Below are 18,967 nucleotides of genomic sequence, written 5' to 3'. Positions count from 1 at the left end.
ATTTAAATTTCTAAAAACAGACGAATGAGATAATCTCTAAATAGGAGAAAGATAAATTAACAAATACAAAAATAACACGATATTGTAATATTACTACTACTCATCTGGTGTTACTTTACTTCAGGAGAGTAARSAAAACAGTATGTAGGTTATTATCATTTAAGACTTGGCGGGCCAATAATACAATAGTTGATTAATTTCTTTTTCTAACAAAATTTGCAGTTTATATTTCTTTCATATGCAAAACTGGACATCTCAAGTTCTTATTAAATTTCTTTAAGCGCTCAATAAAGTAAAATATTTTTGACTAAAATATTTCTTAATTAAGTATAAATACACCAATTTACATTTCTTTTTCCTTTTTCCAATTGTCAAGATTGTCAAGATTGTTTTCCGGTCAAATACTTTTGTCAACTAATAATAGTAAATCATTTGAATAGATGAACTAAAACTCTGAATTATGTTCATCCAAAGAAGTCATCTATCAAGGAAATGGAGTTGATCCTTTAATTCTAGAGAAAATTTTGAATTGATAAAGACAAGTTCAAATCAAATCAAACGGCATTTGAATATTTTCTCTCTCTTTAGTACATTAGGAATCTATTTTGTTGAGTTTTTATAAATTCAGGCCCCAACGGGATCGTATTTCGTATGCAAGTGTTTGTTTGTTGGGTTATTTTTTTGGTTAATTGCGGATAATCACATTTTTGTTACTCTTACACAAACTAATGGGTATTACTTTCTGTTAGGTTCGGACTGAGATTGAAGTTGAACTTATGTTTTTGAAAATTAGACGGAATTTGAATATTTTTAAGCTCTCGTGTATGTTCAGTATAGATTGATTTGATTTCTTTTTAGCTTGAACCAATAGTAAGACTTCCATTTGATGTTTTCACTTGACAACAAACTCTAAATAATAATACTAAACCGTGCAATTTCTTCGGTAGAGAGGAAGTCGCCCATAATTTCTAATCCCTTTCTAAACATCAATAGTGAAGATATTAACAACTTATCAAACTTCTCATTGATTCTTCATATCGGAATGTTTCGTATGGAGTGGGGGATGACAATAGTATTTGATTTATGTGGAATGGTACACACACACATTCACCACTTACTAAAATATTAAACAGTCGTGCATGAAGGGATGAAATATTTTTTTAGATCTTTTTCTTATGGCCCAGTCACGTGACTAATAGCATAATTTTTTTTGACACGGGGGTGATAGTTGATGGTTGATCAGTCTAAAAAACACTATTAAGCTATCAAAAAGAAATGAAACGGCAACACGTTGAATGCAAACGTTTTCCTTTAAGGTTTTTGAAATGTGCGGGATTATTCTTATCCTGATCCAAGAATTTTAGTTGTGGCAACAACATTTTCAGATCAATTCTTATTATTACTCAAGATAGAAATTAAGGAGTTTTAAAACGCTTCATAGTGATTTTGTAATTTATGAAGAGAGTTTTCTGAAAAGACAATGGTAGTAATAATTAGATCAGCACATTTAAGGAGTTATACAGAGAGTGTCAATTATTATTATTCTCCACTTTTGTTATCAGATATTTCTCTCTGCGTTTAACTCATTTCGGTAAAGTGGTAATCTCTTTTCAAGCCACCCCCACCATATAATCCACAATCTCTCCTTATATTTGCCCCACATGTTGAGTTTCTTCTTTTTATCTGATTGCTCTTGCTTTTAAGTTAATTGCGATGTCTTCCCCCGTACCTTCGCAAAAGCAAGTGATTGGCTAATGGTCGAACAGTGTGACAACCAACTATTGCTTGTTTTGCAATTGCTCTTGATTATATTTTCGAAAGTGATCGGACCCTACTCCCCATGATAGTACAAAATCTAAGGCGATTCAAATCCTGTATTAAATAATTTATTTCCTATTCTTTTTATTAACAAACCTTATACATATATATATTGTTTAAATTATTTTTTTGTCTAACGAATATTATTCAATCTAGTAGTATTCATATGAACATTAATATCCAATTTATCAGCACTTTCCTCAATTTTCTTCAATCTAGTATTTTGATTATCAACTTCAGTACCCATAGTATTAGCTAATCCTTTCAATTTTTTAGCATATTGATCAATTTGATTCAAATTCAGAGCAATTTCTTTTTCCATATCATCATCTTCACTATCATTTTCAAATTGATATCTTTTAGCAGCTGATAAATTTTTTTCATCTTGATATTTATTATAAACATCATTATTAGTTGAATTATTCGTGATTCCTTGTTTTATACGTTGTTCACTAGCAAACATTTCTTGACGATTATTTTCACGAATATATTTTTCTTGTAATTTTTGATTCTTAATTTTTTCTTCTTGTTGACGTAATCGAGATTTCTTATTAAATGGATTACCATTAGCTGGAATGAAAATCGATCGATTTAATCGTTTCAATTCTTTAACTTTTTCATCAGCTATTTGAGTTTGTGTTTCTGCTAATAATAAGTTTTGTTCAGCATTATATAATCGTTCCAGTTGCGATCCTAACATTCCTAAAGTATTAGTACCCGATGCATCAGCTTCTTGTGCCATTCTAAGAGTATTTCTGGTACTTTGAACTGATTCTTGTTTGACAAATTTAATATCTTGTTTAATGGCTTCTACTTCTTCATCTTCAGAATTGATTTGTTGTTGTTCTTCAGGTACTTCACTTATATCCAAATTCAAGTCTTCTTCTTCGCCATATTCATCATTTAAATCTAAATTATAATCATTGGCAGGTTGTTGTGAACTTTGTTGATTTCTTTTGATCGGTTTCTTATTATCAAACATTTGATGTGATGGAATGGCATTAAGGTCAAGAGTCGAATCGGTATCACCACCTCCATATCCTTGAGTTTGTCTAGTTGATGTACGAGTGGCAGGAGCTGTATATACATTGTCTCGTGAATTTTGAGATTGTGAACTTCTACCACCGGCAGCATAAGGGTTACCACCAGCAGAACTATTGCTGTTGTTGCTATGGCCGCCACGATTACCATTATTTACAGTTGATCCAGAATACGGTGAGTTAGAATATGATGAATTGTTAGTTGATTTGGCATAAGGACTAGAAGTGTTTTGACTTGATCTAGAACCATTATTGTTTCCATATGGATTAGATGATCTAGTAGTTGTTGATGTAGTCGGTGCATAAGGACTAGGTGATGATCCTCTTCCATTACCACCAGAGCCTCCATAAGGATTATTATTAGTAACACCACCACCATAGGGGTTACCACCGTTGTTGCTGTTGCTGTTGTTGTTGGGGTTGCCAGTACTATTATTCCCATTATCATTGGCATATGGATTATTATTATTATTGTTGGTCCCAGGATTAATATTGGCATAAGGATTACCACCAACTGGTCCTAATTGTGGTTTCATATTAGCTCGTTCTTGAGCATAATTTTTAAATGCACCAAACTTCTCTTGTCGAGTATTATTTGATCTTGTAGAAATGCCAACTCGACTTAATTCTTCACGAATTTCTTGTTCGGTTGGTTCTTTCTTTTGAAACATTTTCTTAATACCCATCTTTGATTAGTTGTATAATATATGTTGTTGTAGTATTATAAAAGGAAGTAAGCTGGTTCTTGAGATTAGTTTGTTGAAGTTAAATAGAGTATGGTATTTTTTTGTTGAATGAAATGAAATGAAATTTAGTTTAACATTTACAGTTACAGCCTTGAATGGAATGAACAGGACAAGTGAGCAAAAAAAAAATGACGATTTCTATTTTTATAACAAACGATTATCCAAACAAACATAAATAAATTTCAACTAATCGTCTAGTATGAACTGATAAACTATATTCACCATTTGTTATTGTAAATTCACATTTATCTTAATACAATAAGTATTGATTCTAACTAAAGTGGTTACCGTGGACTCTTATTCTCTTTTGATCACGTGACTACGTCTATAACTCTGATATTAAACCAGTTACATCATAAAAGTAAGGGAAATCATTATTGATATAAGTATTACTAGTTTAAAGAAACGATTCATAATAAATCACTATTTATGAAAGTAAGATTCTGAATGGTTTGTAGAAGGTTTTATGCAACCTGTTTATTATACGTTTGTTAAAGTTGTAAAGGGATCGCGATAGGTTTTTTTTCAGTTCAAATTCGCTTAGGAAGACTTCATTGACAAGCAAATGTACACTTAACTATGTGGATAACATATCATAAAGATGATCCAAGAGGAGGTATGTTAGAAACTGAAACTTTTTCATATTTACTTAACTTAAGATCAAACAACTAACAATATATCAGAATATAAACATTTATCACCAGAAACAAATTATACCGTGGGACGTGATGAAAATACTGATATAAAATTCTGGTCACCTAAAGTATCAAGAGAATTGATTGAATTAATAACTGGACCCAACATAGGCAATACCCAACCACCATCATCGTCATCGTCTTCTTCTTCAATAGGTAGTGATAAAACATTATTAATCATTAGAATATGTAGTCGAGCGAAAACGATTATAAATGGGAAAACATATAAATTATTATCAAAAGATAGTAAACCAGAAGAAATTGATTTCACAAATGAATTCAAATTGAAAATTGAAACTATTCCACAAATTGATAAACAAACAGGACAAATAATAACTCAAGATACTCCATTGTTCATTGAATGGATTCCCTTTAAATTATATATTAGTGCAAATGAGAAATGTGATCAAAATCATTACAAAACAATAATAAAAGATCATGGTATTGATATTCAAATCGTTGATAATATAATGGATGCCACTCATTATTATTATGATAGTGATAATGGTAACAACCATATCAAGCTGGAAGAACAAAAAGATGAATTCAAATTGGCAATTATTAAGGGTATCCCAATTTTAAATTCACAATGGTTACAAAAAGTATTAGGTCATGATAATGAGGATGGGTATAATAGTGTTAAGGATTGGCTTTTGGATATAGATTATAAGAAATACTTACCAAAAAAGGATGATCACTATTTACCGAAAAGTTATAGATTAAAGCCATTAAATAATGTTAAATTAGTATCATTGGAGAGAATAAATTGGTTGGAAACAATAATTGGGTAGATTTTAAAGTGTTAATACAACAACAAGAAGACGTATTGAAATCGAAAATAGGTGATAATCAATTCATTTTAATTGTTCCAACTACAATGGCAACAACTTTGAATAGACATAATTTCCAAACTCTAACAGAAGATCAATTATGGCAATCAATTAAAAAAGGTTCAATACTAGATCTCCCCAAAAATTATTTTAATCAATTGAAACGTACATCAACAATGATGTTGGCAGCAGATAACAAATCAGCAACAACACAAACGCCTGAGGTGGCGGCACCTTCAGGGAGAAAGAGAAGGAAATATGAAAAAGTTGATAGATTACATTTCTTCTCCTTAGGTACGACAACACCAACAACTACAACTACACCAGTACCATCTACACGTGATCCATCCCCTAAAGTATCAATCTTGGACACTGACAATAAAAGCACATCACCAGAATTAAATAGTCAGAAAATTAATACCAGTGGTGATAATGATTCAATAACTCAAGAAATAACACAATTAAGTGATCCCATTAAAAAAATTTCAACGATAAAGCAAAATCAAAAAGTGTTGAATTCTCATACGCAAAGTCGTAAAATCAACCAAGAAGATGCACTTAATAGTTTGGGTGATTCGAATTTATCATCATCAACTGATCAATTAGCAAGGAAATCTAAACCAGATTCCAATTCACAAAAATCTGGTTCAAATTCTGGTTCAAATTCTCCATCAATTAATAATAAGGAAGAAGGACAAGACGATGAAGAAATCACACAAATTGGATCAAAACGTAAGAATAAAGATGAAACTACTAATGATGATCAAAAACCATTTAAAATTCCAAAATTTACACCAAAAGTATCATTAGTAGATGCAGTTTTAAAAGTTCAAGAATTGAATAAATCATCAAATTTAGATTTGGAATCTGAATTTGAAATTAATGAAAATTTACAAAATTTGGCAATTGTGGAAATTGTTGATTTAGTTAATCCTAGAAATCGTCGTAATAAAAATAAGAGTGTTGATGATGATACTGAATCGAGATATGCTGGAAGGAAAAATTTCAAGAAATTTAAAAAGAATAAAAAACTATCATCAAATAACAATAATAATAATCGAAGAAGAATTGGGCTATATACTGTTGAAGATAATTCAAACGAAGATGAAGATGACGAGGATGAGGAACAGAATGATACAACTAGAGATGAGAACCATTATAAAGGTTATTTTTAGTTGGTTGAACTACGAGGAGTTAACTGATGCTGTTATGTATACTTTAAGTAGGCTAAACCATTTGTATATCTTTATTTGTAGTTTTAGATAATATCGATTTGAATGGTTGATTTATTATTTTGGTTGAGTCTGTATACCAATTTTGAAATAAATTCTGTACTTCTTTAGATTATTTACAACCAATAAGTAAAGTACTATCATCTACATAAACCAACAATTAATCAAGTTATACCTTGTATTAATATTTAGAATACAAAAGATTCAACGGAAAGAATACCGGATATCGGAATATTGCAACTTTTAGTTTCGGATTATTATAGTCTATGCTTAGTTATGTACATCGTATCTGCAACTTTACTAACCAAATGAGAGCTAAAACCAATGCTTAATAATGAATTTGCTGATGGTTTTAGAATTGGCAGTATAAGTAATAAGATTAGTAATAACTCAGGCTTGACCTATTTACCAGAGACCACAGATTGCTACTTACAAAAAAAATTCAACGAATCTGAGGGTTGCAAAGTCAGCTATACAAAGTTGTGTAATACTTAAACTACGTTAATAGCTTGTATTTTCTAGTTGAGTATGTAAACCTCCTTAGGAGTAGACGACAAGGGCATCCAAGAGAGTCTATATATCTACCTAACCCTGGTGGTATGATGGTACTTAGTAGTCAGACATTGGAGGAAGGATCAAGAGAGCCCTGTATAGGGTTGTGGTTGTCTATACTACCTTACAAGTTGTGGTTAAGAAATCTAATGTGGCGTAGACAAATAACAGCTGTGTCAAAGATATCAAGCTTGCTACACCTAAGATATTATTAAGACGAGCTTATTGATGTCAGTATATACACTAGCCACAATTATAGTAGCAACACTATTTACTCCATAGTAGAATTATTACCAATACAATTTAGTAAGCAGAAACAATTTCTGTACAATCTTAGCTAATAGATTGATTACAAATAAGTTACCAGTAAATTGATTGTGATGTGGCTGTATCAGTTGTTGTTATCGATTTGTTATGAAATTATAAATACAAGGATTAATAGATATAACTGATAAACAAATATTGATTATTAATCATCACTTGCATATTATGTAATGAGAAAAATATTTGATTACAAATTAAACAGAGAAAGAGAGAAACAAAGAATTTCAGATTACGCCACAATTTCTTGGTGTATGTTTTTCCTCCTTTCTTTACATTTTACGGGAAAAGATTCCTCCATTTAATTCCACATCTAACTATGGCAACAATATGCGTTTGTGTTTTTAGCTAAGTATGCTTTGTCGTCTCTCCTTACACTGCATAACCCCCCACTCCCCTATTAAGCATCACATTGAATCAAACCATTATAAATAGACGTGTTTCCTCCATTCCACATGACTTGTAATTTTTTGTTTTCCAATCTCATTAATCAAGCAATTGATCAATTACACAAGCTTATCTAATAATTAATCTATAATATCTATCTATCACAATGTCTAAAGTCTCAATTACTATCATCGGTTTGAATGGTTTCTTAGGTAAACCAGTTCTTGAAGCTATCAATTCTGGTATTTTTGACGATAAAATCAACTTCCCAATCAAGGCAATTACCAGAAAGGAACCAGAAACTAAAAATGACAAAATTGAATACGTTGTTTCTGAAATCAATGAAGAATCAATTAAATCAACCTTGAGCCAAAAATTATCCGGTACTGATGTTATTATTGAATTAATTGGTCCAAATCCAGAGGCTTTCGCTAATATCGAAAAATTAATTGATGCAATTAAACCAAAATTATTCATTCCATCACAATTTGGTACTGATATTCCTAAAGTTGATGAATATGCTCCAGGGTTTTTAGGAATCAAAACTCAACATTCAGAAAATGTCAGAAAATTAGGAGTTAAAGTTGTTGATATTATAACTTCGTTATTTGCTGTTCCAGGAGCTTTTCTTTATGAATGGGTTGGTTCAACTGGTATCAATGCTGATGACAAAACTGTTAAACTTATTGGTGACATTAATCAACAATTTGATATTTCTAAATTAGAAGATGTTGGTAAAGCTGTACTTTCTATTGCTACTAATCCTAATCCAAGAGAATTACCAGATACCATTAGAATTGGTTCTGATAGAATTACTGTCAAAGATGTCATTGATAGATATTCTAAAGATCATAATGTTGAATTGAAAGTTGTTTCTGAACAATCTGCAGAAGATGCCAAGAAAGAGTTTACTGAATCTTTGAAAGCTGGTTTTGATGGTGAGAAATTCTTATGGTATTTACAAGTTATTGCTGCTCAAGGTTTAGATAAAGGTTTACTCTCCAGTAAATTGGACAACGAATTGGTCAACCCAGGTGAGTCTTTATGGAAATGGGGCAAGTACTAAGATTATCAGATATAATTTATTATGTCCCAAGGTTTATTTTCATTTAAAGTAGGCAATATGTAGTTAGATACTAAGTATTTGATATTTATGAATGAAATTGAATTAATGAAAAGATACAACTAATGTAAATAAGTAATAGAAAATGGTTTCAAGGAAATAGGCAGTCCTCATTTACCTATAGGTGTTTGTAGATATCTGTTGTACTGTCTTGGTGCCTTCTCAACAGCCATCTGGTTAACAGTAGTCACGTGCTGTTGATCATCCAAAACTATTCCACATTTTGTTTTATGAAAACTATTCAAATGTCATCAGTTGTGCTACCATACACGGACTTGTAATTCCAGCCACACTTTCTTACTTGTTGTTGTTGATTTCCTTGCAGCTTTATTTGCAACATCCACAAAAACCCAACAAGAGATAAAAATTACCTCAAATTACAAATCATCATTAAAGATCTTATCAACAACATGTCCCCTTTTTGATAATTAACACCTTAAATTAACCTCTTGTGGGGTTGATCAAACCTTGAATTTGAACCCTAAGTGCAAGTAAGAACGAAGTTAAAGCATCCAAGTCTTGTGAAAAAGCAACATGTAACGGCATTTTAGTTTCGAACCGAGTTAAAAATTGGAAGTAAGAATAAGAGAAACTGCGTGACGGCTGTGCGGCATATTATTTAAGGCAAATTGACGATGGCAAAAAAAATCTTTAATTTTTCCGTCTTGGTAATTAAATATCGCGAAGGCATTCCTTTAAAGTAATGCCTTTATGAATGGTCAAAATGCCCTATTTTAAAATGCCTTATTACTTTCTATTGCGCTTATCATGAAATTTGGCTATTACTGGCACGGCAACAATTTAATCAGAGCATCTGAAATGTGGGTGATTAATTGCAGAGGGCGGTTAGATATAATTTTAGATGGATTGATTTGCCTAATTAGGAATTTGTAACTTTATAAACCTCTTTATAATTTTTCATCTTTTCATTTTTTTCAAAATAAAATGGGTTTTTCACAGAAGTAAAGATATTGTTCATGCTTATTGTGCTAACCTGATGTAAATCTCTTTATTTTAATTTGACTTCTTCTTCAAACCGTTGAACACGGCACCAATGAATGATAAAATTGATGATATTTAGTTACCAGCAAGCAATGATGACAGTATTCCCAAGAAGAAGAGACAATGGCTACAGCAACTGGAGTAAAACAAGTAGTTTAGCTACAGATCTAACCTTTTTGTAACACCCCAACCATTCTCTCTTTTTTTGCTATATTGAAACACTGATTTTTCTTAAATTATTTACCCAACTCCTAATGGAATATAACAACGAGGTGCTTCTACTTCTCCACATTTCCAACAATAAAACATGAATCAACATCAATATTGTTGCAATTAATCAAACTCTTAACATCTCCACCTCCCCACTAATGATCGATATTATATCAAAACCATTGGAAATTTAGTTTGGGTTTCATTTGAATTTCGGTCAAGAAAATTAAAAGTAAAAAAGAAAAAAAAAATTTATTATTATTATTCGGTTCGATATTGCCGCAAAACCAAATTCCATCATCATTTCACAATATAATATAAAAAGTCTTCAATCTTACACCTTGCAAAAAGTTTCAATTTTTTTTTATAAAATATTTATCTATATTCTAATTGTTACATTTATTCTTTACTTCTAATCAAAACAACTATATATCAATATTATGTTTGAAGTAGGTGAAAAATATCCTGTTGAAAGCAGCAGTAGTTCAAATGACATAGAATCTCGTGGTGTTCAACCTATAACATCCCTCAAAGACAATAAATCAATAGGAATGATAGAGAAAGATAATGATGATCTATCATGTGAACAATATAGTACTTGTGATGAAGTCAAAAGAGATTTAAAAGCAAGACATGTTTCTATGATTGCCATTGGTGGTACAATAGGTACAGGGTTATTCATATCCACTGGTTCTTTACTTCACACCACTGGTCCAGTAATGTCATTAATATCATTTTTATTTGTCACAACTTTAGCATATTCAGTTACACAATCACTTGGGGAAATGACAACATATATCCCCGTTTCTGGATCATTTGCCCAATTTATAACTCGTTGGGTTTCAAAAAGTTGTGGTGCTGCTAATGGTTGGTTATATTGGTTTTCATGGGCCATAACATTCGCTTTAGAATTATCAGTTGTTGGTCAAGTCATACAATATTGGACTGATGCTGTACCATTAGCTGGTTGGATTTCCATTTTTTTCGTCTTATTAACTACATTTAATTTATTCCCGGTGAAATATTATGGAGAGGTTGAATTTTGGATTGCTTCAACTAAAGTAATTGCTATTGTTGGGTGGCTCATATATGCATTTTGTATGGTTTGTGGGGCTGGTAAAACTGGACCAGTTGGGTTCCGTTATTGGCGGAATGGATATGCATGGGGTGATGGGATGATAGTTCTGAATAATGGTAAATACGCCATTTCTTTCATTAATGGTCTTATCAATGCTGTTTTTACTTTCCAAGGTACTGAATTGGTTGCTGTTACTGCGGGTGAAGCTTCTCCAAGAGCAATCCGTAGTGCAATTAAAAAAGTCATGTTCAGAATTTTGGTATTCTATGTCTTGTGTATGCTTTTCATTGGTCTTTTGGTTCCTTACAACGATCCAAAGCTTACTCAAGATGGTGGTTTTACAAGAAACTCTCCATTCCTTATTGCTATGGAAAATTCCGGTACTAAAGTTTTACCACACATTTTCAATGCAGTGATCGTTACAACAATTATTTCAGCTGGTAATTCCAATGTTTATTCGGGATCACGTATTCTTTACGGGTTAGCCCAAGCTGGTGTAGCTCCTAAATTTTTCCTTAAAACTAACAAAGGTGGTGTTCCATATTTTGCTGTCTTGTTCACTGCGGCATTTGGTGCATTGGGATATTTAGCATGTTCGGAAGATGGTAATAAAGCTTTCACTTGGTTATTGAATATTATTGCCACTGCTGGATTGATCGCTTGGGGATTCATTTCTGTGAGTCATGTCAGATTCATGAATGTTCTTAGAAAAAGAGGTTTAAGTCGAGACATTTTACCTTATAAAGCTTTTTTCATGCCATATAGTGCATATTATGCCATTATTATTATATTCATTGTTGTGTTGATTCAAGGTTTCACAGTGTTTTGGGACTTCAATGCTAGTGATTTCTTCACTGCCTATATATCCGTGATATTATTTGTTGTTCTTTGGATTGGTTTCCACTTTTTCTTTTACGGGTTTGGTAAAGATTCTTTTAAATGGGAAAACATATTAATCCCATTGGATGATTGTGATATTGATTCTGGTGTTAGAGATATTAATGATGCTGAATTTGATGTACCTGAACCTAAAAATGTTTGGGAAAGATTCTGGTTACTTATTGCTTAATCTTAATTTATATAATTTAATACTTAATGGACATAGAGCTTTTCAGCGATTATAATAGAAACTGATTATACTTATTTAATTTAAATCTATTTACAAATTTCTCTGAAGAGTGGGGCGCCGGTTATACAAACTCAACAACGTAATAATTCTGTTTACCAACTCTAACCAACAACAATTTACCATCAATCAAATGATTATCAACATCAAATAATATAACATCATCTGGATCCTCAATTTGATTTCTGTCCAATCCCATGTATACACCACCAGCTTTAATCAATCTTCTCATTTCACCCTTTGATTTACCAACAATATCAGCTAATAATGCACTCAATTTGATTTCTTCATCAGGTGAAGGCTTATTTCTTTTAAACAAAATACCTGATCTTTTAAAATTTTCTATCAATTTATCAGCGCTTACATTATCATTAAATGGTTGATCTGGAGTAGGGAATAAAAATCCCGTAATAAACGCCATTTCGTCACCAACACCAACACCATGGATCAAATCAACAACTTCACGTGCTAAAACACGTTGAGCAATACGTAAACCAGGATCACTGTTATGTTTAGGTAATAATTCACCTTCAATTACATTCAAGGGCAATAATGTGAACACTTTTAATAATTTGCCCACTATATCATCTGGAACATTAATGAAATATTGATACATTTGATAAGGAGTGGTCAAACTAGAATCAATAAATACTGCATTTCCAGCGGATTTACCAAATTTCTCACCACTAGAAGTAGTCAATAATGGAACAGTAAGTCCATAAGCTTCATGTTTCTTGCCATGAAATTTCTTCAAACGTGAAATTAAATCAATACCAGCAGTAATATTCCCCCATTGATCATTTCCTCCAACTTGCATATTAACATTTTCATCCTTGTATAAATGCCAAAAATCATAAGCTTGTAGAATCTGATAGGTAAATTCATTGAATCCAATTCCACCCAGTTCTAATCTTGATTGAATGGAATCACGTGCTAACATCGAACTAACTCTAATATGTCTACCATATGTAGCCAAAAATTCCAACATCTTCACGTTTTCCCACCATGAAGCATTATTTACCGATGTAGTATCACCGACTTTTTCAGTCATGGGGAATTGTCTTGATTTGGCATATTCTATCCCATTACTCAAAAATGTAGAAATTTGTCGTTGGATTTTCGTCACATTATCTTCAACTTCAACTTCATCAATCTTGTTACGCTCTGTTTTCCTCCCACTTGGATCTCCAACAAGTCCAGTAGCACCTCCAACAAGTCCAACAACATCATTACCACTCATTTTGAAATGTAATAACACCATTAATGGTAATAAATTACCTAAATGTAGTGATGATGCCGTAGGATCAGCACCACAATATAATTTGAATTTGTGATTAGAACCACGTTTAGTCAATTTATATAAATTATCATCGGTTATTGATTCAATTAAATGTCGACTTTGTAAATATTCTAATAATGAATTGTCGGGATTGGTTTCTGGTGTTAAATCTTTGGCTTCAGTCAATTCATAGATGGTAGGAATGATAGTGACTGGATCTCTTGCAATTGTTGAATTAAATCTAGCAAGCCTTCTAATCAAAGGTATGTTTCTGGTATGTGTTTTCAACATATTACTTGATGTCTGGTTGAACTTCTGGTTGTCGTTTCTTCGATTGAATTTTTTCTTGTAGCTTCATTAGCGGGCTGTTTTATTATTCGCGGTTTAATTTTTAAAGAAAGCCGCAAATTCAAATCCATCTCAACCTCAGCTCAAAGTTTTCTATGCGTTTTTTTTTTTTTTCACTTTACTGATATCATTCTAATCATTAAACATACAAAGCTCCTAAACCAATGACAGATCAGATTAAAGGGGATGAACATAACCAAGTAAATGGTAGTAAAAAAAGAAAGAGAAAGAGAAATAAGAACAAGAAAAATGACAACAACACACCAGTAGAGACTTCCGAACCAATACCGACACCTGTTTATGAAGATGATATCCATCGACAAAATAAAAAGTTCAAATTCAATGAGGAAGGGGAAATGGAGAAACCTCAAGAGTCACCTGAAGAACAACTAGAATTAGTGGCAGATCAAGGGGAACCTTGCACTGAAGAACCTTTACCACAACATGAAGGTTTCGAAGAGATTGAAGTAACTGACGACATAGATGAAACAGAAGAACCAGAGAATCTTCCAACAAGGACTCAACAAGAAAAACATCAACACGGTAAGAATAAATTTAAACAAAAGCTTGAATTCAAAAGAAAAACCGTTGTATATAAAGATCAAGATGATGAAGACGATGAGGAAGAAAATAATACTTTCAATTTTTCACAAAATTCGTTTCAACTTGCAGCCACCGCCCAACAATTGTTACAAATTAGAGAGAAATTGCCCATTTATCATCATAAGGATAAAATCATTGAATGCATTAATAATAATCAAGTCACTATCGTCATTGGTGAAACCGGTTCAGGTAAATCAACACAAATCCCTCAATTTTTAATGCCAGAAAACCCAAAAATGATTGGCGTGACACAACCAAGAAGAGTTGCCGCTGCTTCTTTAGCAGCAAGAGTAAGTGAAGAATATGGATGTAAATTAGGTCAAGATGTTGGGTATCAAGTTAGATTCACTAATATGACTAACAGACAAACAAAATTGAAATATTTAACTGATGGTATGCTTCTACGAGAAATCATGCTTGATCTGAATTTGACTAAATATTCAACAATTATCCTAGATGAAGCGCATGAAAGAACTATTTTGACTGATTTAATCATGGGGTTTTTGAAACAAATTATTACTTCTGGTAAAAGAAAAGATTTGAAAATCGTAGTTATGAGTGCTACTTTGAATGCCGAATTATTTAGTAATTTCTTTGATAATGCTCCTATTTTATACATTGAAGGTAAAATGTATCCAGTTTCACAATTCTACTTAGATGCTGAATCTGAAGATATTGTGGATACCATGATCAGAAGTATAATTCAAATCAATCTTAATGAACCCGAGGGGGATATTCTTTGCTTCTTACCTGGGCAAGAGGAAATTGATAATTGTGTTAAAAGTTTAGAACAATTAGCACCTCAACTACCTAGGGAGGCACCATTGATTGTTCCTTTACCTTTATATGCAGCTTTATCACCTGGCCAACAATCTAAAATATTCGAAAAATTACCCAAGGGAAGAAGAAAAGTGATTTTGGCGACAAATATTGCTGAAACATCCATTACTGTTTCTGGTGTTAAATATGTTATAGATTCCGGATTAAGGAAAATTAAAGTTTGGAAACATAATTTAGGACTTTCTACATTATTGACTACCCCTATTTCACAAGCTTCAGCAAGACAAAGAGCCGGGAGAGCAGGTAGAGAATCTGAAGGTAAAGTATTCAGATTATATCCTGAATCTACTTATATGGCACTTCCAAAACAACAAGAATCTGAAATTAAAAGAAATGATATTATTTTACCAGTTTTGACATTGAAAAAATTAGGTGTTGATGATTTACTTAATTGGAGTTGGTTAGAATACCCAGGACAAGACGCCATTTTGAGTGCATTAAATACATTGTATACGTTGGGTGCATTGAACGATTCAGGGAAAGTAACTACATTGGGTTATAAAATGTCTATTTTACCACTTCCTCCACAATTATCAGTAGTATTAATAACTGCTGCAGAATTCGGTGTGTTATCACCGGTTATTGATATTGCATCATGTCTTTCAGTCGATAATTTGATTACTAATGTCACTGGTGAAGCCAGAGATGAAATCAATTTCAAAAGAAGACAACATTGTCCCTTGGGAAATATCCATGGTGATTTGATTGCCTTATATGAATATTTCCAAGCATATCAAGCTCAAGGTAAAGAATGGTGTAAAGAATTAGCATTTAGTTTCAAAGGTTTCAAAAATGTGGAAAAAATCAAATATCAATTACAGGAATATATGATGACTACTATTAAACAAGATGATTCATTAACCAATGCTGAAAAGGATAAACAATTGGCAAAACTCAGGGCACAATTAGATAATGAAGAAACTGATAGACAATTGGATATTCCTTCAATCCTCAAATCGTTTCTCAAAGGTTATATCACAAACACTGCAGTTGGTATGCCAGATAGATCATTTAGAACATTCAATACTGGTCAATTGATTTCTGTCCATCCCTCGTCTACTTTATTCGGGAAACCAAATATGGATGCCATTATGTATATAGAATATGTGTTTACCACAAAAGGTTATGCCCGTAATGTCTCAGCTATTGAATTATCATGGTTACAAGAAATCGCCCCTCATGTCATTGGTGGTGTTAAAGTTAATATTAATGATTAAATAGATCTATAGACTTAGAATATTAATAATTAATGCATATTTCTCCTCATACTTCTCACTTTCTTACTTCAGTAACCGCATCTATAACCTTATCAAATATCCCCTTGTTTGCGGCAATCACACCTTTAGAGTCTAATGTTCTACCATTCCCAAAATTCAATGGTGAACCAGTGACATCACCAACTTGACCACCACTCTCGTATATCAAGATATTACCAGCGGCATGGTCCCAGATTTTCTCACGGTATGTTTCGTTTACTGGTAATCTGAGATATATGTCTGCTTGTCCACTTGCCAACACACAGTATTTGACCTGTGAGTCGAGATTGATAGTTTGTTTTGCAACAGTTGCCAGGTCAAATCCAAACTTGGCTTTGATTTCAGTTTGGGTGGAGTGCGAAGAATGACCTTTTTCAACACCTTCAACAACCTTCAATTGGCTAGGGTTTGTATGGTTTTGCATTTTGATTCGTTTTTGCTGTGACAATGGTTCTGCACCTTCTTTGAACAACTCACTGTAGAATGAGCCAACTCCTTTGACAGCAGAGTACAACCCACCAACAACCCCTGAATGTTCTTCGTTCGATACAATGTTTTCCAGTAAGTTTGGACATCCAATAACACCTAATACCACTTTCCCATCTTCAATCAATGCCAAACACACTGCAAATTGGTCACCTCTGAGGAATCCTTTGGTCCCATCAATTGGGTCTAATGCCCAGAATCTCCCCTTCAGACCGCCTTGTGAGTTTCCAAAATCAATACTCTGATACACCTCGTTCTTGTCAGTCAATGTTCCAACAATGTCGTTATATCCGCTGGTTTCCTTTTGGATCTTGGTGATTAGTTGTAACATTTGGTCAGCCAAGCCAGTGTTTTCCTGTAATTCCCGTGAATCTTCTTCACCAACAATTTCATCATTAGGGAAATTCAATTTAATGGCATGGTTGATAATAGCCTGCAGAGCAAAATCTCCAATAGTCACGGGTGACTTGTCATCTTTAGTGAGTGTGCCTGACTTGGCAGTCTGCACAATGGAGTCACTTAATTGTTTAGTGAGCAATGAGGCACGCTTTACTGCTAAAGTTGCAACTTCAAGTTCCTTTTGATATGGGTGGGTAGAATGGGACATGCTGATGAAACGAGTGAATAAATTTAGTTTGGTGGTGAGTGGTTTATATGTGAAAAGTAATGATACAAGCAATATGAAGAGTGTTGAGATGAATAATGTCTTCATTCAATGGAAGTGTAAAGTATTGGTTGGTTGAAGCAACTGAAAAAATTTGGGTTTTGTTGATTAAGATTCAGAAGAAAACGTGAGATTAGGTAAGCAGTGGTTTTTGTGTCTGGTAGCTCCCCTTATATAGAGAATAATTCAGAGAAGATTGCTTTGCTTCCAGTCCATACTCTTACAATATGGTAACCAAGGACGGTAGATTGTAGATGTCAGAGAAGAGAATCGCAATTAAATCAGAAAACAATTTGAGTAAGCCTCCATTAAAAATATATATTGATGACTGATGCTAAGTATATAGTTATTTAATCTATATCAACAACTTTCATAGGCATACTCAAGAGCCTTAAGATGAATATAGCTAATGCAATTCCCGTAATCATTGGTATGCCAATAAATGCAAATCTGAATACCTTCATAACCTGTGTTCTTATGAATGAGAGAACAAGTAAAGTTAGCACAACAAAAAAGAAAACACCCCCAACTACCATAATATTTCCAAATTCCCTCCATTGCTGTATCTTATGATTCATTGAAGTTCTCACGTAATTTGGTACATTAAAAATACTTGAAGCATATTTTTTGAGTGAATCTGCAAAATGAGCAAGATCTGAAACTTTGGAGTTGAGATTGTCAATTGATCTTTCTGTTTGATTTAATTTTTGATGTAGCATATTCAAGGATAAATCGAGAGCCGCTTCAAACGAATCCATGGCAAGCTGACCCGATTCATTCAAATGATTCAAAAATAGTCCAAATATTTCTTCAAATATGATTGGAGCACGGCTTCGAATATCTTCATTTTTCTCAATAAAATCATTAATACTAAGTTGAAGATGTGAATTCAAATTAGACACTGTGAAAAGACTGTAATCCAAACTACTTTGTATATCATGAACCAATTGATTATTGGATATTTGTACTTCCAGTGCTTCTTCATACGCATTATCAAGATTCTTTTTGATTTCCTCTATTTGATTTAAAATATCTGCATTGTGCTCTTTGATTCTATCCTGTTGTGATTTCACCTCCAATGCTTTTTCATTAATAAGAATATAAACTTGCAGCATATCATTAATAAAATAATTCAAATGACTTTCCAACTCCTTTACATTTGAATTTGCATCTTCATAAGAGTGCTTCATCACCACCAAATGCATTATTTAATGATTTTTCAAAATTGTTCTTAAACATATTGAACGAGCTTTTAAGATCTTCTCTATTCTTTTCTCTATCCGCTAGGATGAGATCTATAACGCCTATCAATTTGTCAAATTTTGCCTTAA

At 32.6% G+C, this 18,967-nt stretch overlaps 9 protein-coding genes across 9 annotated transcripts; 5 read left to right on the top strand and 4 right to left on the bottom strand. All coding sequences in view use genetic code 12, as the record gives it.

Annotated features, from left to right (window-relative positions):
• Nucleotides 1–1,951: 1,951 nt before the first annotated feature.
• SEC9 (Sec9p) lies at nt 1,952–3,544 on the bottom strand (the record flags this gene model as incomplete). Its single annotated transcript, XM_709230.2, has 1 exon — nt 1,952–3,544. The coding sequence occupies one exon, from the start codon at nt 3,542–3,544 to the stop codon at nt 1,952–1,954; it is 1,593 nt and encodes a 530-aa protein (XP_714323.2).
• Nucleotides 3,545–4,183: 639 nt separating this feature from the next.
• On the top strand, nt 4,184–5,090 carry CAALFM_C601090CA (uncharacterized protein; the record flags this gene model as incomplete). Its single annotated transcript, XM_019475449.1, has 2 exons — nt 4,184–4,220; nt 4,288–5,090. The coding sequence occupies 2 exons, from the start codon at nt 4,184–4,186 to the stop codon at nt 5,088–5,090; spliced, it is 840 nt and encodes a 279-aa protein (XP_019330994.1).
• A 215-nt stretch (nt 5,091–5,305) lies between these two features.
• On the top strand, nt 5,306–6,304 carry CAALFM_C601080CA (uncharacterized protein; the record flags this gene model as incomplete). The annotated part of the gene is made up of 1 exon (XM_709228.2): nt 5,306–6,304. One exon carries the CDS (start codon nt 5,306–5,308, stop codon nt 6,302–6,304), a length of 999 nt encoding a protein of 332 aa, XP_714321.2.
• A 1,483-nt stretch (nt 6,305–7,787) lies between these two features.
• Nucleotides 7,788–8,687, top strand: CIP1 (Cip1p; the record flags this gene model as incomplete). The annotated part of the gene is made up of 1 exon (XM_709227.2): nt 7,788–8,687. One exon carries the CDS (start codon nt 7,788–7,790, stop codon nt 8,685–8,687), a length of 900 nt encoding a protein of 299 aa, XP_714320.2.
• Nucleotides 8,688–10,396: 1,709 nt separating this feature from the next.
• CAN2 (arginine permease) lies at nt 10,397–12,103 on the top strand (the record flags this gene model as incomplete). Its single annotated transcript, XM_709226.1, has 1 exon — nt 10,397–12,103. One exon carries the CDS (start codon nt 10,397–10,399, stop codon nt 12,101–12,103), a length of 1,707 nt encoding a protein of 568 aa, XP_714319.1.
• Nucleotides 12,104–12,224: 121 nt separating this feature from the next.
• CAALFM_C601050WA (tyrosine--tRNA ligase) lies at nt 12,225–13,730 on the bottom strand (the record flags this gene model as incomplete). The annotated part of the gene is made up of 1 exon (XM_709224.1): nt 12,225–13,730. One exon carries the CDS (start codon nt 13,728–13,730, stop codon nt 12,225–12,227), a length of 1,506 nt encoding a protein of 501 aa, XP_714317.1.
• A 221-nt stretch (nt 13,731–13,951) lies between these two features.
• On the top strand, nt 13,952–16,447 carry CAALFM_C601040CA (RNA helicase; the record flags this gene model as incomplete). Its single annotated transcript, XM_709223.2, has 1 exon — nt 13,952–16,447. One exon carries the CDS (start codon nt 13,952–13,954, stop codon nt 16,445–16,447), a length of 2,496 nt encoding a protein of 831 aa, XP_714316.2.
• A 55-nt stretch (nt 16,448–16,502) lies between these two features.
• HAL22 (Hal22p) lies at nt 16,503–17,579 on the bottom strand (the record flags this gene model as incomplete). Its single annotated transcript, XM_709221.2, has 1 exon — nt 16,503–17,579. One exon carries the CDS (start codon nt 17,577–17,579, stop codon nt 16,503–16,505), a length of 1,077 nt encoding a protein of 358 aa, XP_714314.2.
• A 407-nt stretch (nt 17,580–17,986) lies between these two features.
• Nucleotides 17,987–18,841, bottom strand: CAALFM_C601020WA (uncharacterized protein; the record flags this gene model as incomplete). The annotated part of the gene is made up of 1 exon (XM_709220.2): nt 17,987–18,841. One exon carries the CDS (start codon nt 18,839–18,841, stop codon nt 17,987–17,989), a length of 855 nt encoding a protein of 284 aa, XP_714313.1.
• Between the last annotated feature and the right edge of the window lie 126 nt (nt 18,842–18,967).

This window comes from Candida albicans, chromosome 6 (assembly GCF_000182965.3).
Source record: "Candida albicans SC5314 chromosome 6, complete sequence".
NCBI classification, from domain to species: Eukaryota; Fungi; Ascomycota; class Pichiomycetes; order Serinales; family Debaryomycetaceae; genus Candida; species Candida albicans.
Note: the sequence above shows the minus strand (reverse complement) of the source record. Positions and strands in the feature narration are given on the sequence as shown.